The sequence below is a fragment of the Equus przewalskii genome, chromosome 6 (assembly GCF_037783145.1).
Source record: "Equus przewalskii isolate Varuska chromosome 6, EquPr2, whole genome shotgun sequence".
NCBI lineage: Eukaryota > Metazoa > Chordata > Mammalia > Perissodactyla > Equidae > Equus > Equus przewalskii.
Genome location: NC_091836.1, coordinates 37791007 through 37813658, shown reverse-complemented (window position 1 = coordinate 37813658; position 22652 = coordinate 37791007). Strand labels below are relative to the sequence as shown.

Sequence of the window (22652 nt, the reverse complement as noted above, 5' to 3'; positions counted from 1 at the left end):
CAGATATGAAAAGAAAGCTATTGACTTTGGGAATAATCTTTTACTTCTGTTTCGGTGAATGAGGCAAAAAGTGACTCAGGATAGGCCTACTGATATGAGAACTCGACCAGTAAGATTTGGGGCTAAGGAGAGAAGGTTGGAAATGGAATTCTGCACCTCGCTCGTTGTTACTGATCACTTACTCTTTTCGCTTCCCAAGTTTCCCAGCATCTGTGAGCGAGTGGGTGGCTGGAAATGAACCATTCTTCCCTCCCTCCAGCAGAAGTGAAAGGTCTGCTGAAAGGCAAGAGAGAATCTATGCTATTTTGGTTGCTTTAAAACACATGATGTTTTCCTTCTTTCTGGCTGTGTCTTAGTACTTTGGCACGTGCATATATACCATGTTTTGTTTATTTTTTTGTAATAATCATTATAGAATAATACATCTCATTAAAGAAAATTTGTAAATTAAAGAATAGCTGGGGAGGAAAGGCAGTTTAGTCTCATCACTTATTGGTTAATATGTTGAGGTCTCTTCTGTGGGTCTTTTTCTGTGAGTAGTTCACGTGGCTGTCACACAGATGTCTCAGAGTTAACCTGAGCTTCTCACTGTCCCTCCTGCCTCTGTCACCTAATCTTTACCCTCTGTCCTGTCTCGGTGAATGATACCACCACCTACCAATCACCAGGCTAGAAAACTGGTAGTTATTGTTGACTCTCCTTTTCGCTTTAACTCTTGTGTTGGTTAAGGCTCTTTTCGTTTGCAAGTGGCAGAAACCTGGCTCAACTAGCTTAAATTTAAGAGGGATATCGACGTACAGAACTGAGAAGTCCAGTGGACGAGCCCCCCGGGGGAACTCCAAGAAATCAAATAATCTTGTCAAGTCCCTCTTTTCTCCGCCTCTTCTCCCTTGCCTCCTCCTCCTTCTCCCCCTTTTCTCGCCTCTTCTCTCTGGCTGACGTCTTTGCTGTAGTAGAAGACGTAGGAGGGAAGTGGGCGGGGTCCTGCACTAGAAGAAGAGGGAAGAACTCCTGGGAGATAAAAGCAGCAGATGACCACCATAGTCTTATATTTAGTTGGTCACAAGTCTTGTCAACTTTATCTTGTAAATATCTCTTAAATGTATCCAATCTTCTCTATTATTATCATCTATATCTTAGTTCCAGCCCCAGTTGTGTTCTCCCTGTCCCGGTGAGGACCTGTATGGTAGAGATCAGTCACTGGTTTCTGTCTTCCCTGTTAGACTGTGTGTACCTTGAGGGCAGGACTGTGGCCTTGACATGGTCCCTGTACCCAGCAGATGCCTGAATTGTCATAGGCCTTCAATTAAGGTCTGCTGGATAACCAAACCAAGGTTATTAAATTCATCTGTCAGGATGATTGTAAGAACTACCTAGGATTTTATAATCAGTTAACAAATAATGAAATTTAAAAAAAATCAACAAAAACCCAAAAATCCATCAGAACAAAATCCAAAGATTGTCCCAGAAGGCTCTTTGTGTGCTGGTTCCTTTCTTTCTAAGGCCAACGGACTTTACCATTTAGGTCTTCATCCCTAGTGCTCAGCCCAGTACTTGGCACAGAGCAGAGGATGTGATCAATATCTGTATCCTGATTATCCACACTCATCATAGCTAATGGAGGGCTGTTTGGTGTCTCGGTCCTCAGTTGGATCAGAAATAATTCAAGGTTTTTGACTGGTTGAGGCTGTTGGTTACATTAGAGCACCTTTATTCTGTGCCTCATCAATCAATGCATATTTATTGAGCCCTTATTCTGAATGAGGTATTGGGGACACAAGGTAGGTGGCACACTTGTCCTCAGGGAGCATCAATGTAATTTTGATGGGGAGCTAAGACAGACGTGACCATCCTGGGCAGTCAGGTGAGCACCACGAGAATGGAATGAATAGGAGAGTATTTCTGCTGCAGACTGGAGGTAAGGAGAGACCACACAACCTGGTTCCCCTGGCGGCCTCTTTCCAAACTGCCTGAAAATGAAGGTGGAGGGAGTTTCCCCTGAGGAGCACTCGTTTGTCCAAACTTGGTCCGCAGAAGGAGGACAGGGAGTTTGATGTGAGAAGGGGCTGCTGTGCTTATGTTTAGAATAGTGGTTGCTCTTGCTCTGCTTTATGTATCCTACTTGCCTGTTATTCTTTCCTTCCTCGCCCTGGGTCGATTTTCACCTCCCTGGCCCTGATCTGGCCCCTCCTGGGCCTTCCTGCCTGCCTTCAGAGATGAGTTTCGACTCTGCTCGTGTCTCCCAACCTGAATGAAATGTTCCATTCGCTAGGTCTGCTGCTCCTCACTTCATTAGCGTTCCTGATGTTTATAAAGCCAGGAGATAATATTTTTAGGTTCCATTCGGAGTTTCCTGGGCAGCCTCTCTCTAAGCCACTTAGGAAGTTTAGAAAAGAAGGTCATGGAAATGTTAGATGTTTTTCCATTGAACTTTGGTTGAGCAAATGGTCTTGGGATGATGTTCACAGACTCCAGTGAGCAGACTTTACTGGAGCATAGGAAGTTCTTTCTCTCTCTTTTATTTGTCTTGCCTTCACCTCTGGAAAAGGAGAGTTTTCTTTTATAAACAACTTTGAGATAAGTTTTATTGAGATTTAATTTCCATACTATACAATTCACCGTTTAAAAGTGTACAATTTAAGGGCTTTTAATATATTCACAGGATTGCACAATCATCACCACAATTTAATTCTAGAACATTTTTGTCCCTCCTAAGAGAAATCCCATACCCATTAGCAGTGAGTCCCATTCTCCCTGACCCCTCCCGTTCCCATGCCCTGCTGTCTAATTTTTGTCTTCATAAATTTGCCCATATTGAACTTCTCTTCTTATAAATGGAGTCATACCATAGGTGACCTTCTGTGACTGATTTCTTTCACTATTCTCAAGGTTAATCTATGTTGTAGCATTTATCAGTATATGCTTCATTCCTTTTTATCACCAAATAATATTCCATTACATGGAGATGCCACAATTTTTTTTAAGATTGGCACCTGAGCTAACAACTGTTGCCAATCTTCTTTTTTTTTTTATTCTTCTCCCGAAAGCCCCCCAGTACATAATCGTATATTCTAGTTGTGAGTGCCTCTGTTTGTGCTATGTGGGACACTGCCTCAGCATGGCCTGATGAGCGGTGCCATGTCTGCGCCCAGGATCTGAACCAGCGAAACCCTGGGCCACTGAAGTAGAGCTCGCGAATTTAAACACTTAGCCATGGGGCCGGGCCAGCCCCCAGATGCCAGATTTTATTTACCCATCATTTGATGGACATTTGGGTTGTTTTCACTTTGTGTCTGTTATAAATAATGCTGCTATGAACATTCACGTATAAGCTTTTTGTGTGAACACATGTTTTCATTTCTCTTGGGTTTAGACCTCGGAGTAGAATTGGTGGGTTGTATGTTAGCTCTATGTTTAACTATTTGTAGAACTGATAAACTGTTTTCCAAAGTGGCTGCACCATTTTACATTTCTACCAGCAACGTCCAAAGGTATCAATTTCTACATAACCTCACCAATACTTGTTATTGTCTATCTGTCTTTTTGACAGCTCTCACAGTGAATGTGAACTAGTATCTCATTGTGGTTTTGATTTGCATTTCCTTAACAATTAATGATCTTGAGTATTTTTTCATATGCTTATTGGCCATTTGTACATCTTTGTTGAGAAATGTCTAGTTAAATCTTTGCTCATTTTTTAATTGGGTTATCTTTTTTCTATTGAGTTCTAAGAGCCCTTTACAAAGTCTGGATTTCCTTATCAAATATATGGTTTGCAAATATTTTCTCCCCTAATATAGGTTGTCTTTTTACTTTCTTGATGTTTGCAGCACAAAAGTTTTTAGTCATGATTAGCCCAATTTATCTATTTTTTTCTTTTGTTTATGGTTCTTTTGGTGTCATATGTAAGAAATCATGGCTTAACCCAAGGTTAGGAAGATTTCTTCTTGTGCTGTCTTGTAAGAATTTTATAGCCTTAGCTCTGCATTTAGGTCTATGATCCACTTTGAGTTAATTTTTGTGCATAGTGTGGAGAGGCCCACTTTCCTTCTTCTTGCATATGTTTATCTCGTTGTCCCAGCACTTTTGTTAAAAGATTTTTCTTTCTCTATTGTCTTGGCACTCTTGTAAACAGATATTTTTAAATAGATAGGCCACCTATATTTATGAACTGTCTTAATCTATGGCATAAATATTCATCTGTGTTAAGTGGTTCTTCCACAATGCTCATTATGATGAATGAGTACTTATATATAGTAAACTAAATGAATTGAGGATACCTGAGTTCTAAGACTGGTTTGAAATGTGATTTTTTATTTTGAAGCTGAAAAATAAACCCAGTTGGGGCCGGCCCAGTGGCGCAGCGGTTAAGTTCTCATGTTCTGCTTCGGCGGCCTGGGGTTCGCTGCTTCTGAGCCTGGGTGTGGACCTATGCACTGGTTATCAAGCCATGCTGTGGCAGGCATCCCACATATAAAGTAGAGGAAGACGGACATGGATGTTAGCTCACGGCAAATCTTCTTCAGCAAAAGAAAAGAGGAGGGTTGGCAGGAGATGTTAGCTCAGGGCTAATCTTCCTCAAAAAATAAAACCCCAAATTGCCATTTATTGTGTATTTTGAGCCAGATACAATAAAATATTTTACATAAATTATCTTATTTAAATGTTACCCCCCAATTTTTTAAGTTAAATTATTAACTTGGTTTTATAGATGAGTTTTGCGTAGTTGAAGTAACTCACCAAAAGTTAGACTGTTAGTAAGTTACAGAGAGCTCAGGTTAGCCTGACTCTGTAGCCTGATATTAAACACTGTGCTGGGCCTTGAGCAACTTATGTGAAATAATAGTAAACAGGAAAAGGCAACAGAAAGCAGCCACTATGTGTACAATTTGTGAAGAATGCAAAGTCTGAAAATCTAGTTCTGCTAAATGATTATCAATTTCCTCATCTCTAAATATGAACATAACACCTTCCCCTTACCTCCTGTATTACAATTAAACCAAAAAAACCAGTATTTACTTTTTAAGTTACTTCAGTGTATTTTAATTCCAAGAAGGAAAAAGAAAATCAGCAGACTTTTCTAGGAAAATTTCATCATCATCTTTTGAATTCGTCGTATAAATTTCATTTAATGCAAGTTTGTTTGCCCAAGACAGTAACATTAGTATTTCTTTTTTACTTCTTTTTTTGTCTCATTTTTGATAGGTGTCAAAGAAAGTCACTAATAGTTTTCTGTCAAACATCCTGAATCGATAGAGTTTGCCTTAAATAAGACTTTTAATTAACTTAATATATTCACTTGGGGCATCTTAAAGGAATAACCACTGTGAATTCAAGGCAATCAGAAATACCTCTTACATTGGAGGTGTCAACAGGTATTATACCTGAAGTCAACTCCCCGAGTCCGCTTCCCCATCTCTTTTCTGTTTCTCCGTATTTTCAGGTGCTCGCTTGGCCTTTGGTGAAGAATTTGGGATATGTGACTTCAGAACAATGGGACGTGTCCCAGACTGTATTGTTTGTGCATTTGTAATGCCACGTCCTCCTTGTCCTGAAGTCTCCATTGGAACATGTTATTATAAAATCCCAATATACATATATAAATGGAAAAAACAACAATTAGAAATTTGTGTTTTGTGACCAGCTGCTCCTATTTCTATTGCTTTCCAATGTTTTCCTGCTGCAGCTGCGAGGGAGATGTGCCGCAGACATTGACATTCTGAGTCCAGGAGTTTACTTCATGTCAGTTTCCCTCGCCCCTTAGTTCCCAGGGGAAGGGAGCTGAGTCTTTCCTCCCCTATCCCTTAATCCCCAGTCCTGATCTCATTCCTCCTCTGGTTCATCCTTGAGCTCAGGCAGATTCATCACTTGGGGTCCTACTCTGTCCGCCTCCCAGTGACAGCTCTGCTTATTCCTATTTTGAGTAGAGATGAGTAGGAATTAATGCATTAATAATCTCTTCTCCACCACACCATGCCCTCCCTCCTTCTCCCTCTAAAAACATTTTCTTGGTGGGAAAATAATGACTCAGATGGTTTATGGTATATAAGTGATAAAAGGTCTAATAAGAAATCCAACAAATGATGACAAAAGACTTGGCAGGAGAAAGCCACGTGGAAAGGTCTCCGAGTGGTAGATGAGAGTGATTTGGGGCATATGAATAATTTGAAAGAGTAGAGGGAATCTGCGTCTTCAGTGTTTCGTGCAGCTGACTTGCATCAGAGTTGTGCAAAGCATTGGAGGGTTTCTACACCCTGGACGGACACTGCATGCTGAGGGCTGGGATGCTTGCCCTCCTCCTAGACATTTCTCAGAGATGCTGGAAGATGATGTTGATGGAAGTGCTTTGTTACCTTCCAGGCCAGACACGGTGAAGCATTGCTGTTATTTCTATCACAGGAAAGGAGCCGTGCTTACTCACATTTAGTTCTGAGGTTTGGCATATAAAGGATTTAAAGTGACCCAAACTCGATGAAGATAGTGTGAAATGGATGTTTCCTAATTGCTCTTCTAAGGGATCCCATTTGCAGAATTACACAGCCAGCTTACCCTGATGTCATTGCTTAAATAACCTGCTAACTGGAGTGCATTGACATGAGCTATCAACACGGCTGCTCCTACAGTCAATTCTGAGTTCTTCCTCCTCCTAATGGGAGGTTTCTTGTGTCTCTTGATTTGTCCAAATCATGCCTATTAATATTGCAGAAAACCTCAATTGGATTTAGAAGCAGCTATTTCTATCCCACATAAAGTATGTATTTTCTAAGACCTTAATAATATTGTGTTTACCCAATGTACTTAATTCTGGTACCTGATATCTCTGTGATAGTACTTATGTTTACAATGCACATTTCTTACCTTATGTTCCTACTCTTTGATTAAAGTGCATTGATTATATGCATCTGATATTTTTATTTGATTAATACTATGACATTGACACTTATATTCATTTCCAATAATTCTTCTACCAAACTTCTACCAAGTTTTCTACTTATCTTTGTTGTAATAGTTTCTTTCTGCCATGTAGTTTATTTGGTCTGTCCTTGATAAATTAACAGGTGTGATTTTTACATGCTCAGTGCTCAGTAGCTGCTTTGTATTCATGCCAAGTGGTATCTTGAGAAGATAGATCTATATAAAAATGCCCATCTATTTGTGTTCATTTATTATCCTATTTTCTACCTACCTTAAAGGTCTTGGATGAGCTTTCCTTAAGTTGAGACTGAGAATGGAGGCACACTGTGATAAAGAGTTTATTGCCAGCCAGAATCTAGTTTTAGAGCTTTCACTCCATTATGGTCATTATGAAGTGGGCATTCCACTTTAGCAAGTAGGAGGCTTGCCAGAACAAAGTGACTGCCAAACGGGTGACAGTGTTTTCTCCCTTAGTCTCAGGTTAGAGAGAGGTTATGAACTTGTTTGCCAAAATGATTACTTATTGCTGCATGATCATGGAATCTTCCTCTGTGACTTTATGCCTTGATTTCTCTTTATATGTGCGAGGTGCATATTATTAGAAATATTAGAAATAAACAATATTAGAAAAACACATCTTTTTAAAAGTTGAGATTGTGACAGTAAAATAACAAGAAAAGAACTGACCCCAAATGTCATCATACATAGAAGTGAATTTATACAAGAATCATGAGGCAATGACTTGTGCTCCAAAGCTTTTTGTTTTAGCAATGGGAATCATTCAATGTCTTTGGCTGTTTTTAAATGTTTGGGGATTTGGCAAAGTTCAAATTCTGTTTTGCCAAGTGCTTTAATTTTTCTTTTTTTACTGCAAATTTTGAGGTCCGTGAGTATTTCATAGAAAACTTACATTGTATATGGGATAACTTTATAATTTAGTCATCTCCTCATCGGTATAGGAGGTCCAAGAAGGTAGGGAAGTCTTCTTCAAAACACTTGGGCGCCGGCGCCTTGGCTGAGTGGTTAAGTTTGCCCTCTCCGCTTCAGCCCCCCAGGGTTTCGCTGGTTCAGATCCTGGGGGCAGACATGGCACTGCTCATCAGGCCACATTGAGGCAGCGTCCCACTGCCACAACTGGAAGGACCCATGACTAAAAGAATATACAACTATATACTGGGGGGATTTGGGGAGAAAAAGCAGCAAAAGAAAGGAAGATTGGCAACAGTTGTTAGCTCAGGTGCCAATCTTTAAGGAAAAAGAAAACACTTGGAAGGAAAAGTTTTTATACTCTAATGATTAAATGAGCTAGAAACCTCAAAGACTGGAGTTAGTTTGAAAAGTTAAGCTCTAGAACAATTAAACAGATTTAGAAAATGGCTGGCCTGGTCTCCTTCCATTTTATTATTGAAAAAATTCTATCTGAAGAGTGTGTGCATGTGCGTGCATATGTATCAGATGGGACAACTTTAGACAAAGAGAACCATGTCATAAGATAATAATGTCCTTTTCCAAGCACACAAGGCCATCTGTAGTGAAGCTGGAAGTAGGCCTGCTTTTACCATCTCAGATTATGTTTGCTATCAAATGGTTGTTTTAGTCATTCATCCATTTATTCATTATTTCATTCACTTATTCATTTATTCAGTTATCTATTCTCTCAACATTTGTTAGGCATTTACTATGTCGCTATGTCCAAGTCACTGTGGTTTAAGCTGGAAAATAAAATTTGAGTACAGTATGGTTCCTGCCCACGAAGGGCTGAGATGATTTTCAGCAACGTTGTAAGTCATCAGTTGGACGGCTGTGTGTGCTGACTTGAAGGCGGTTTGTTGTGGGAGAGCAGAGGAGGAAGTGTCTGATTTTGTCTAGGGAAACTCAGGGAGCCTCATGGAGGGTGTGTTTGCTGCTGTGTCTTGATGGATGAGTGGGACAGGTGGGCTAGGGCTTTCCAGCAAGGGAAAGACCTGTAAGAGTGTACAGAAGGGTGAGGCACCAGGGCGTGTTCCAACACGGGCGTGTTCGTGGGGTTCCAACACGTCCCGCATTGTTGGAGAGCAGGTTTCCTCTGGGGCAAAGAAAGTGAAGCGCGGTTCAAAGGTGGGCAGGGGTCAATTTGGGCTTTTGGGCTAGGCTTGGAGTCTACCTGGTTAACAATAAGGAATCTTTGGAGAAACTTGTTATTTCCACATCACATTTAAAAAGTTTGGTTGAAATGTCTTCTCTCATCCCTGCTTTCCTAGAGTACCTTTCCGAGAAGCTCCTGCTTCTCCTTTCGCACAGATCTGAGGATGTCCGCGGCGAGTGGCAAGCTGCCTGTGGCCGTCTGGCTGCGTCTTCCCCAGGCTCTGAGACTTTTGTTGAAAACCCTTTACAAACACTTCACTGCAGTGGCAGTGGGGGCACTTTGGGACTGTTATGTGAGTGGATTCCTACCAAAGATTTTACATTGTGACAGAAATTTTGCCTTCCCAAATCATTTATTTTTAAAACAACATAAATTTTGTCTATTCCTTTAAGCTGGAGATGACTAAAGTCTGAGCTATCCATAAATATGGAGCGTGAACAAACTCAACAATATTGATAAGATGGCTTTTCAAAGGCTACCAGTTGGCAGTGGGGAACCTTATGAGAAGTGGAACATTGGCTTGTCTTTCTCTAGGCACTTTGCAGAGGTTTTGGACAGAAGAAAGCTCATCAGGAGACCTGCATGGGGAGAGAGGCGTGTTATTTAATTAGCTTTACAATGGGCTGACTTGAAGGCACGTGGTGGCTTTAATAGAGGGAGATAGATGTCCTTCTTTGCAGGGCTAATTGTTGGGAAAAAGCAGGGTCTTTGTGCAGGCCCAGCATGAGGGCTCTGATCTCTTGGAGCCTAGGGCTGCCCCTGCTTATAATTTTAGACAGAGCTATTCAAGGCTGCTCTGTAGAGACAAGAAGAACAAGAACAGTATTGTGTATGCAGGATCAGTGCCCAAACCTCCCCAAAGTCACTAAGAAAAAAAAAGGAGACTGAGAGGACCCAGCCATGTGCGTTTTAGAGTATTTCCCCATCATTTATTTGCTAGAGTTGTTAGAAAGGGCAAAGCTACACTTTAATCAACTCGGAGCCGAGGTGGGGTGACTTAACTAAACACCCCCAGAAAACCAATTAAGTCCACTTTCCCGATGATGTGGCATTAATCTTGCCGGAATAGGGCAGGCAACCAGTGAGGAAACTCTGTGTATTCCGTGTTGCCAGCCCTGATGGCCAGGTGCCAGGCACTGGTAGCGCCAGAATACAAATTATGAAGCTGATGCCCGCTAAATAGCAAAATCTGTGATGCTAGAAGGCAGCGCAAGAGCAACGATGGTGCTGGCTGGATGGTGCTGACTGGCAGCAGGAGGGGCAGGGGATATGCCTTTCTGTAGGGTTCTTTGGGCAACTGGTCGGCAGAGGTAGTTGCCACTAGCAAGTAAAACACTTCATCTGAATTCTGAGTAGCAAGTCCAAGCTCAAAGGGAGGGCTACGTGTGTTCAGAATTCTGTAACTAAATGCATGTGTACAGCACAATAAGAGATGGGTGGAGGTTCAGGTTTACAGCACAAGTTAGGTTATTAGAAAACTTTTGGCTATCACAGAGAGATAGGTAGGGAAAATGTAAGATGGGCTAACACAAGAAAAGACTCTCGCGAAGTGAATGCAGTGGTTGGTGTACTGCCCAATGAGGGGATGGTTTGGGGACCGCCCCAAGCAGCATGGTATAGGGCATGTACTGAACAGTGTGCAAGATTCTGCTAAGTTACTGACCAGCTTGAAAGCCAAATGGGGAGGCCATTTGGTTCAGGTCTTATTTTGCTCAGGTTGTATGAAATCAGTGAATGTGTATCAAACCTACAACCAAGAGTAGGGAAAATCCAATATTGGGAGGAATCTTAGAGGGTGCATTTTCCTTGCTTTGCTGCTAATGTGTAATGTAGCTGTGAACATGTAATTAGAACTTCCATAATTGTATTTCATGTCTAAATTATGGGAATCAATCCCCTTTCATCCAAGAGGGATGGTGTCAAGATCTATGTGCTTTGCATACTCAGACCTAAAATTATCTTTATTACTATGTCATAATTTTAATGGCACACGCCAAGAGGGACCACCACATCCTAATCTCTTTGTGAGAATACTATATGCCACAGCTTGGATTAACATCCATGAAAATTTTATGTTCACTAAATCTGAAGTCACAATTACAATTTTTCAAATTAGTAACAGCAGTGAAGTGTCGTTGAGTGCTTATTCTGCAGCAGACACAGTGCAAATCACTTGGTGCAATCCGTTCCACACTCAGTTCAACTCTGAGAACTGGGCAGTATGCTCAGCTCCGTTCTGTAGATGAAGACAAGGAAGCTTTCCGAGGCGAAGGAGTGACAACTGCAGAGTGGCCACCCTGAAACTCAACCTCTCGTCTGGCTGCTGCTGGTCCCCGCTCTACTGCACTGCCTCCCCAGTTATTTGAGAGGTTAAGTACATTCTGCGTAGTTAGGAAATCAAGGCCTTATAGTCGATTTGGCAAGAAACTGCAGATCTTTCTATGGGCTATTGGGAAGCAGGAACATTTCTTTGGAATTGTCTCCTTACCTCCACACCTCAGTTCATTCAGTTCAATTAAAAACATACTATCCACAAAAGAGAAATGTTAGCTCACTGACAATGAGGAGTCTGTGTGGGTGCTGGGCCTTTCCTGGATCTGAATGGTTGTTGCCAGCCATCTGGTCTTTCTCCATGCTGTGGAACTCCCTGAAAGAAAAGTCCATAATCTTTTTGATTTTTAAAAATTCTCAACATTATTTAGAAGTTTTAATTCCTGGAAAGGGTTCTCTCCTGGGAACCTGCCACAGGAGAGCTGACTGCCGTTTGTTCTTTCCTCCCACAGTCTGCTGCCAGCGCCCCACCCAGCTGCGCCCCCCTCCTCCCGCTCAGTGCGTCCCTTGTGGTTCTTCCCACCCAAGGCCTTTTTGTGAGGAAGCCTTTCAAGATGGTTTCCCATTCTGGAGAAAACACATGTTTCTGATCAATCTGATGAAATGTATTTCCATTAAGACGTAATTTCTATATTTTCTACTTTCTTCATTCTGCACTGTACCTATCATTCTGAGTCCTGAATGCTTGAAAGTGCTTCACAGGCCTGACTGATTAAATGGCGCCTTCTTGCACGTCACACATGTCGGATTTGCTTCTCTCCTCTTCACCAACTTGAAGGAAGAAAGGTTTTTATTGTATAGGAGCCAATTCAGATAGATGAGATGTGAGCTGGGGTCTGTTCCACCTCATGCGTCATCGCCAGGACCATCCACTACATTCCGACTCCTTCACAGGGTGATGCAACTCGCGGAGCGAGCACAGCTGGCTTCTTGTAAATTAAAGAAGCCTTCCTCTCTTTTTGGCCCTTAAGAACAGAGAATTAAATGTGAGCTGTAATCTCAGAGAAGTTGACATATCCCTTCTTGAGGTTGTTTTTCAACTGTCACCTTCATATCAGTGGCATATCTGGTGTTCAGTAAATTCTAAATATGAATAATTACACCGGACACCCGAGAGTTGTTTTTATGGATTTATGTTCCTGCATATTTATGAAACTCAGATTCTGTGCACATTTTTCAGGATGGTATCCATACAAAAAGAGGTTTGAAACAGCAAAAGAGTTAAAAAAAATGTTCTTCATTTCACTTCCTGTTACTAGATTCAGCATTGGCAAAGGTAGGATTTGTATTAATTCATATGACACACTAATGTTGTGCAGTGACAGATGCTAAAAGTAAGATAAGAAGAGATTCCTGAGGAAGATGTTTGTGGATGACTGCAATGACGTACTCAAAAAAATGCTGTATTTACTGGCTGGTTAGATGTTCTCAGTGTGACACATTCAATTGTTTCCTGGGCCTGTTATTGGGACCTCGGTCTGGAGGGAGAAATATAAAATAATGTGTGTTCATGGTCCTCATTATAGCTCAGCGGCAATAGGGGATCCTAACCAAACCCCTTATTTCCTTGGGTTCTGTGGTTTAAGATCCACTTTTCCATTGCAACATCTCCTTTATCCATCAGCAGATATAAGGAATTAAGTGTGGAGAGTAGTAGTCTGCCACAGTCTAGCCAGCAAGAGAGGTTGGAACTTCCGTATGTGTTTTTGTGCCACCCGTTAGCTGGTGGTGGCTCAGTTGACTCTCCCTGCCCTCCTCAGTCCCATCTCTTCTCAACTCACCACCCTCCTCACTCTAGCATGGCCAAAGGATTTAACAAATTCAATGCTTCTAGGGACCTGACTGGTTATAGTAAATTCGAGAAGGTGGAGGAGATTTGCAACAGGCACTGGGCTCCCCTATAAAGCATCCAACGGTCTATTCTTCCTCACAGTGATGGAGAAAATTGGGTTCATTTCATGTATTCTCTTATCTCACGAATAGTGGATGTAGTGATTGCAGATCGTCCCTTCCTGGTAATCAGTGAACTAAAAGATTGAACTTAAAGTTCAGAAATTCTTGCAGACTGCTTCTGAGCAGTAGTCTGAGAATATGAACAGTATGCTACACAAAAGTTCAGACTGACAACGAAACAACTGGTTTGCTTTGTGGTGAGCCAAATGCCATTTTTCACAAACAATTATGCCTGAATATACTCAGATGAAAAATAAAATGAATATGGCAACCTTAGGCAACATTTTCCTTTAAGGGCATGGGAAGTAAGAGATGAGAGGAGCAGAATAAAACTTTCTAAGACTTTACAGTGACTCTTTTTGGAAAAAAGTCACTTCATTAGCTCTTTAGTCTTAAACTTCGGGCAACTTTGAGTCTCACATTAGACAAAAAGAAAAAAGACTGATATCTGAGCTAAAGATCCATATTTAGGATGTTAGAAAGCTATCTGTTCATTAATTAAAATAAGCAACATAATTTATTGAGTTCCTGCTGTCTTGAGCACTGGAGGTCATAATGATGATTGAAACTAGCCACAGTCTTTAGACAGTGGAGGAGGCAGACACGCACATTCAGATATTCACTAGGGGAGTGCTCAGGCTGCCGAGCATAAAAGGAGCACCTTGTGGGGATGAGGAGGGAAATTCTTTGCATGCTGCAAATGCCCATGTGGGGGAAAGACTGAGAAATATCCTCTGTGCTCGGTGTAGATTCTCAGCTTGACCTTCTCTTGCATCTTCTGTGACCTCCTGAGACCCCTTCACCTCTATTCCATTCTATATCCTTTGCAACTCTGCCAGTCTGAAAACTTCCTATTGGTTTGTTTTATGTCCTTCCATGACTGTTGGCCATGTAAGACAATTAAACTGGCTCTGTGAAGGTACTGGATCCATCACCAGGCCTTAATTTCATTTTGGAATCTTGGGGATTGAAGTTCCAGAATGACAAGGACGTAGAATTACTGTGACTCTACCTCCTCAATGTCCCATCCCGACCCCCCAACTTATCCTTCACGGTTCTCGGAGGAGGTCCCTTCTGCTATGTCCTCCTACACCATCTTCCTTTTCCTGTCAGGGCTATTTCTTCTTCTTCTAGTGCTATCTGCTTTCTCTGCCTGGCTTCCAGCTTCAAGAACCGGATGGAGAAATTCTCTATCCATCTCTGCTCCTTCATCTCTAGGGTGGTAAATGTTAAGTCTTTCGGGGCAATTGACTTGGCATTTCAAAATGAAAGGGGTAGGAGAAGGGGAAAGATTCCACAATGAAATTATGCTCATTTAAGATTCAGACTACAACTGCAGAGAACATCTGTTTTGAAGTCTGATGTTGTCTTTGTAACCCAAGAGAAAAGCAAGGTAAGATCAGAGGAAGGCTTTAGCCTTCTACCAGATGAACCACCTGCAGCCTGCGGAGGGGGCTGGAATTCGTTCTCCTGGGGTGTGGAGCTCCTTGCTGTGAGCCTGGTTCCCTGGTTCTGCTATGTTATTAAAGAACATTGGTTCTCCTGCCATATGTGCTAATGCTATCGCCCTTCTACCTCCTCAAGAGGCCAATTTAGGACAACTTAAATTGGAATCCAAGTTACATGATCCTCAAAGTCTCGCAGGGTAGCCTGCATTCTGCATTATCCAGGCCCAAGAGGGAGCAACAATCCCGGGAAATATGCTCAGTCTGCTTTAAGGAGGCAAACTGACTCTGGGTGTGAAGGAAGACTCAGGGCCCTGTAGCCTTGATTGGCAGCTCCTCACTTCTTTCTGTGTGAGCAGAGCCTGATTTGCTGCAAGACAAATACATGATGTCTAAACTGGTGGATTTTAAAATGTCGATTGGTCTGTGGATTAGGCCAATCCATCCCACATTCTTGGGGCTGCAGATGCAGCTGAATGGTTCATAATTACAGTCTAAAGAAACTGCAGACAGCAATAGAGCCAACCCAGACCCTTTTTCTCCTTGCAGTCCATGCCAAGCTGTCTCCCACAGGGAATGCTAGTGTGGTTATCCTACAGTGTGCTTGCCCAAAGACAACACATCCGGTGCAGAGAAGATTGTTAGATTTCTAGAAATTGTCTGATCGTCTATCTGTTCCTGTGTACACTGTACCCTGCTTCATGTCTCAAGAGTGTCCAGTAACAGACCAAGCTGAATGGCAGTGACTTCCCTTGCAAATACGATATCTGTAAAGGCAAGGAGATGCCACGGAGAGCACTGCAGTCAGGGATCCTGTCCTAGTACTGATACTGCCCTGTTCAGGCTGTGGGGCCCTGGGTAGAGTGAGTTACTCTCTTAAACTAACTTTTCCCCTCTGGTCAATAGGAAGGCTGGACATGACCATCTCTAAGAGACTCCCATCTAGCTCTCACAGGTGACGAAGACAAGACTTAAAATGTTTTCTCCAAAGGGGCACCACAAATGTGATCTTACTTCTGAAATTCGAACTCCAGCCTTTCTATGACAAACTACAAATAGCTGAAGGGGATTAAGAGGTACAAACTTCCAGTTATAAAATGAATAGGTCGTGAGGATGTAATGTACAGCATAGGGAACATAGTCAATAAGATTGTAATAACTTTGTACGGTGACAGATGGCTACTAGATTTATGATGGTGATCATTTTGTAATATAAAAAATATTGAATCACTATGATGTACACCTGAAACTAGTAGGATATTGTATGTCAATTATACTTCAATAAGAATAATTTACAAATCTCCAGTTTTCTCTTCTAATCAGGGAGTCCTGGAATTTCTCAAGTGAGGTGGAAGTTGGGCAGGTATCCAAGTCAGGAATTGAGGAAGGGGCTTAGAGAGATTTTTAAATTAAACATGATCCTTCTCTCTATCTCTCCCTGGAGACAGTTCAGGTAAATAGAGGGTCCATCTTACCCTGCAAAGGGGACGGCCAGAGAAAAGAGATTTAACATGATTTCTCAAATATTCTGCCTTACACTGGCTCTTACTAGCAGTAACAACGATTTGACTTTAATGGAGCACTTTTTCTGACCTAGACGCTGTGCTAACTGCTTTGCATGCGTTATTTCATTTAGTCCTCCAAACAGCCCTACAAAGTGTGTGCTGTTATTATCCTTTCTTTAAACGCGGAGGAACTGAGGCTCAGGATTGTTTAAGTGACTTACGTGTAGTAATTTGGCTGTTAGTTAGTAGAGCTAGAATTTGAACCTAAGTCTTATTCCAGAGCAGACGCTACTCACTCTCATATTGTTTCAGTGTGCAGAGTTCTTCCGGGGCAAACAGGTCCCCAAGCCCTCCCTCTCCCTGCCCCCCCACTCCTCCTGCTCCCCTGCTCCCTGCAACTCCTCTTATCGCTCATTGTTTATTGTACCTTCTAAACAATAGCTAATGAGGCTGTATTACATGGTAGGGAGAGCCAGGGGTGATTTTATTCCCTGAAAACAGAGATGAGGTTGTGACACAAAAAGGTTAAGTGGCTCTGGTGAGGTCACAGAGCCAGCCCGTAGTCAGTGACAGCACAGTTCTCAGTCCCCGCCTTGGGTTCTTGAACTGACCCTAAGGCCTTTTGGCATCAGAGTTTAATTAAGAGAGTTATTTTCATTTTCCTTTCGATCTCCAATTTCCCATTTTATTGCTGCTTGATAATGGTAGATATCGAAGCCCCAGGCATTTTTCTCCCCCAGTGTGCTTTTAATGACTCAACTTATCACATAGAAACCACTTGCTGCAGAGTTAAGCTTTTGAAGCCTGTTTCTGTGTGTGACAGGGACTGTTGCCTTTTCTCAGAGAAAAACAACCACAAATGCAACTCAGGTTGTTAATTGAGCACTTTAAAAAAAAAAAAAATCTTACATTTAAACCAGTAAATCAACATCTGTGAGTCATAAACTTGTTCTGCACCAGCCGTTAGTGGTCTGAATGTTTTTGCACCTACCTCCAATAAAGCATATTTTAGCTTAAAACTCAAAGATTCCTTGGTTTGTTGAAGTTCAAGATTCAGGAAATAGACAACTTACTCTATCACACTTATGGAGAGGCAGAGTGTCTTCTATGGTTGTTTGAAATTAGGTGCATTTTTATATTTCTTTTTTATTGAGTTGAGGTGGGGTGGAGGGAGGAGTATAAAGAGAAAGTATATGTTTTTGTACCTACTCCGTGTGTTTGAGGGAATTCTTGTAAAAATGTGACTATTTTCTTAATATCATTAACATCTAGCTCCACACTCCTGTCCCCCAGCTCCTGCAGCCTTTTTTTTGACAGTTATTGACAGGATGTTCCTAGTTTAAGGAGTTTCATTACTTGATGGATATAATTCTCTAAGTCTCCGGAATGTTTGAAAATCCAGTTCTACTTTCTCCCAAGTACAGGCACAGAATGCTGTATTTCAAGCAAAAGTAAAGAAGTATTTCCTTGGTTGATTTTTCTTGAGTGCCTCAAAAATCAGATATAGTCTTGAAAGAACTTGCCCAAGTGGATAGAAAGCAAGGCTCGGCTGATCCTGTTTTGCCAGTGGGGAAACTGAGGCACAAGTGGAACTGAGTGAACATGAGTGCTGGGAAATGGAGGTTCTGCTCTGCCACACAGAACAAAGGGCAGACCCATAGGCAGAGTCGCTGACATCTTTTAGTTCATCTTCACAAGCCATAGTGTACGAAACTTACCTTTGAATTAGAAAGAGTTGGTGGCAAAGTAGAAGACCATAGTGACCAGGAAGTTGATAGTTCATTATTCAATATATATTTACTGAGCATCTGCAATGTGTCAGGCACTGGGCTAGGCACTGTTTTTTAGGATATGGTAAGACAGAAATATCATCTAAGGTTCATAAGAACATTTAGAAAAATCTACTTGGGTCCTAAAGAGAACAAAAATTTCATTTATCAAAATTGGTTAGGTTAATCAAGTGTGATACTTGTTACAGGCCTTATCGGATTATTAATATCCCAAATATGTACAAATATTTAATTTGTCCATATTAGCGTTCCTTGTCCTAAGTGAAGTTTCAACCAGATCCTACGTTAGATGCATAACTTCTGATGACATCAATATTCATAATCAGCTCCATGTTGAAGGAAGTTTTCTGGATGTCTGGGGTGGCCCCTGGCTATCTCCCCAACCCTCTTATTTTACCCAACCCCATTTCTTGATTTGGACGTTCAAACATTTTGAGCTTCTGTGCTTCAAGACTGGGTTAGAAGAGTATGATTGACAAGTTGAGTTGTCATTGTTGAAGCATTGAAGGAACAAATTCTCTCATTGTTAGAGTGGAAAGTGTGGTTTAATCAAGGTAGGTTCTTTTAGTGTCTAATTTGGGGGCTGTTGTTAGGAGCAGTGTTTAGGTTAGGCCAGGGAAGAAAGCTGAGGAGCCAACTGGGGAAGACAGAAAGGACTTGCTGTGAGGAAGCTGCATTTGAAAATATAGAAGTACTTACACTTGGATTGAACAATACCAGCATTTTCTTAATACAACGTCAATAAAACAAAATCTTCCAAAGCAACTCTTGATTTGTCTGTTCTTTTGCTGATGTGTTCAAAGTGGGTAAGGCAGGATTGTTTCAAGATCCTTTTCTTTGCTGCTCATTTGGATGTGTAAATGTTCAATTCATTCATCAGCTGTTTCCCCAAGCTTTTCCCAGGATCAGAAGTGTCTGTTCTTGTCATCTGGAGACCAGCATTGTTTTCTCATACCTTTTGGAAACACAGCTGGATTACAACAATTCTTCAAAAATTAGAATTATCACATATAAATATTTTCCTCTGGTCACTGAAGGAGGGGCGTAATCTGAAGTTTGAACCAGGAATCCGAATTTTATTTTCTATTCCTGGCTCCTTCCCTCATTTCCTGTGGGAAACCTGCAAGTTACTAATGCTTCAAGGAGACAAAACTGGGATTAGATGAAGGTAAGCAGTTGTATTAAAAATAATCAGAGGCAGAGGTTACAGTTATAGACAAGTGGTGGGAGTTCAACATATACTTAGAAATCAGGAAACAGTATTAAAAATAGCTTGCTCTGAGGTTGTTCAGAACAATTTATGTTTAATCTGTTAGTTAATCAAAGATAGACCTCAATGCCTGGCTCTAGCTATACATATGTGTTGTGTGTGTATTATGTACCTTTATATCTACTGATTTATTTGGAAATTAGGACCAACTCTATTTACGATAACCAATGTATCAGTGGAAAATTATTAATTATTTGGGATCATGTTGTGGTATCTGATGTGTCTGGAGTTCCCAAATGAAACAGGGATTTTGTCATGGCTGCAAACGATGTACTCCAGAAATTCCAAACCACATAGCCTTTGCATCACTTTTTTGGTGGTGGTCGCAGTAGGGTTGTCAGCTGTATCTAGTAGAGAAGAGTTTGTGAAAGAAAAGACAAAACTTTGACCAATGGTGGCGTAATTACAGGAACAGAATAATAGCTTCCCCTTCCACCCAACCACTGCTGTATGAAAGCCCACGACTGGGTTCTAGTTTGGGGTCCCTGTTTTCCACTTTCTCGATAATACGGAAGAATTTGGGCCTTTGTTTTGGGGTCTCCAGTAGGTTGCCTTGGGCATGATCCGTATCAAGGGCAGCGAAACAAGAATTCTGCCCATGAACTCTGCCTCCGTCTTTTCTTAAGGATTGCATGTGTGGGCTCAGACAAACCGAAGTCTCCTCTAGAAACGCAGCCCCGATCCTGACTCACTAACCGGCTAGAGTCCAATATTCATAAAGCCCTTTGAGGACACTGGCTCACGAATGCCCTGCTCCTGCTCGCACGCACGCCCCTTCGTCCGCATGCCTCACGTCCTGTGTGTCAGTCTTTGTGAATGAATGATGTACACGCACTTGGAAAACTATGCTGCTCCTGGGAGGAGGGCAGGAGCGAGTGACCAAGTCCTCGAGAATGCGTGGAGAATCAAACGGACTTTCCCCAAATGGTCGAGGCAGCCTCTGCACCCAGCCTGCTCGCTTGTTCTGGGCCCTTCCCGCCCGAGCAGCAGGGCCCTGCGGCCCGCCAGCTCCGCGCACCGCTCCTCGGCGGCCCGGCATCAGGGCCTCGCCGGGAGCGGGCGCGGGCGCGGCTGACTCCGCCCGGCCTTCCTTTCGTTTTGGGCCACCACCGGCGATTGGTCGCGGGTCCTAGGCCCGGCCCCCGGGCCGCCCCCGCCCCTCGCTGCCCCCGCCCCTCCCTCCCCCTGCTGAGATCCTGGGGGATGGGGGGGCGGGGGTGCCGGGCGCGCAGACCCAGCGGCCGAGGCTCGGCGCCGCGAGAAACGCCCTAAAGAGGGGAGGAGAGCGCGCGAGGGAGAGAGGGAGGGAGAGCTGCTCCGGAGAGCGAGACTGAGCTGCAGCAGCCTGCCGGCGGAGAGGAGGGAGCGGGGCGAGGACGAGAAGGAGGGAGCGGGCGAGGCGCAGGCGAGGCTGGGACCCGGGGCGCGCGCACTTTTCCGCAAAGTGCCAACTTCCCCGGAGAGAGTGCCGGGCGCGCACCTTCTGAGCGCGGGGGAAAGTCAGCAGAAATTTGAGATTTTAGGGAACAAAGTCGGATTCCCCCCGTCCCCTGTCCCCCTTTACTAGTCCCCATTAAAAAGAAAAACAACAAGAATAACAGCAAACTTGCTATAATCCTGTCTGTCCCCCACTCCTGGCACCATGAAGGCGGCCGTCGATCTCAAACCGACTCTCACCATCATCAAGACGGAAAAAGTCGATCTGGAGCTTTTCCCCTCCCCGGGTGAGTGGTGACTGTCTAGGCCCCCACCCCAGCTCTCGGCTAGGGGTCCCCTCCACTTCTCCCCTCCTTCGCTGTTCCCTTCCAGGCAGTGCGTTTTCTGCCTGAGCAGGGCGATGCTGGTGGCAGCTGGAGAGAGGTAGAGACAAGGAGGGAGGACTGTTGGTGGCCCAAGACCCGTGTTTGGGGGGTGGTATTTATTTTCACAGCTGTGTTTTTGTGAGTAGTGGGAAAAAGCTTATAGACTGTCCAGCACTCCCATTCCAGCTTTTTAATTTTTCCAAACGAGCGAGAACCCTCTGGCCTTATTCCTTAACGTTAGCGGGGGATGGACGCTGCTCAGAGGACATCATTCCTTGACCCTGCATCCCCCAGCGTTGGAGCTGGATGGAGGGCCCTGGGCAGTGAGAGCCGGAGCAGTGTCTAACTGGCTAGGCTTCAAGCACAGTTTCAAATGTTTTGCCTCCTGAGCTCTCCTGTCACATGTCCCTTTGCTATCCAGCTCCTCTTTTGTGAGTTGGGGGTAAGGAAATGGGAGGAGAACTGAAATTATCATCTTAAGTTGGGGAAATATCCGGATTCTATTCACGCAGGTTACGCACTTTACCCTTCTTTCTAATCTGCCATAAATCTGTCCTCGGGTACCAAAGATCTGTTAGAAGAGGGAGAATTCCTGACGCCAGACCTGAGTTTGGGTCTTTGGTTGGTGGTGTCATCCAGTTCTTTGATTTGAAGGATTCGAAGAAGAAAGGGATAGGAAAGAAATTTCATCCTTTTCTTAGACACAGATTTGAGTGTTAAGCAGTTTAGAGGAGTCTGGCTCTTTAGAACTCCTGGAATAAATGCACCTTGAGAGGAAAAGATGCTTTCTTTTAGGATAGGGAACTGCCAGTTATCCTTAGAGATTAGTGATTTGGAGGTAAAGATATAGAATGATGTAGAGAGAAGATGATTTCTGGAAAATAATTGCAGTAACATGTTGCTCTGTTGTATCTGATTATCAATAAGTTTAGCTGCTGCTCTCTGTGGTTAATACTTCTTTGCCTCTGGCATAATTAATTGCTTGTTTAACCCTTTCTTAATCTGTTTAAACTTTTGACACAAGCCAAGCTGGTGTTTTGTCATTTGGAGATACTTAAGAAATGTTAATAAAGAGACTTGGTCATGTCCTCTCCTTTTGACGCTCTAACATTCAACCCCGGTACTGCTGTGCACAAAGAAGTCTGAGCTTGTTTGTTGTCACAAGGATGACGATGGTGATGGTCAGAGTGCTGCTGAGATCAGCTAGAATGGTGGAGACAAATCAGGCACTTAGAGCTACAATGCAGAAATGATGTTGCTATGATGGTTGTGTTTGGGGGTTCAAGGAAGCCAGAATAAATTCTGTTAGTCACCGTTGATTTAAACTATATATCAATAAGTGAAAGGATAGGTCCCAGCAAAGATATAAACTCAGCTAATAGGTCCTTTCCCTAAGAATGGCTTGTTTATATGTGTGTTTATGGGGAAGAGATAGATTTGATCATCTGGGAAATATTGTGTCGATACGTCAGTCCACATACCTACAATGGATCTTGTGTGCTGGGAATGAAAAAGA

The 22652-nt window shown here is 42.8% G+C and overlaps 1 protein-coding gene across 7 annotated transcripts in view; it reads left to right on the top strand.

Annotated features, from left to right (window-relative positions):
• The window catches only part of ETS1 (ETS proto-oncogene 1, transcription factor), a 125249-nt gene that overhangs the window by 39451 nt on the left and 63146 nt on the right, over positions 1 to 22652 (top strand). The window contains exon 1 of one of the 7 annotated variants that reach the window (XM_008520901.2): positions 20519 to 21058. The exons of 5 other annotated variants lie outside the window; for them this stretch is intronic. In XM_008520901.2, coding sequence (XP_008519123.1) covers positions 20977 to 21058 — 82 coding nt within the window. In that variant the 5' untranslated portion in view covers positions 20519 to 20976. Of the gene's footprint in view, positions 1 to 20518; positions 21059 to 22652 lie in introns of those variants that run through there. One more of the 7 variants, XM_008520902.2, reaches the window with a different exon arrangement.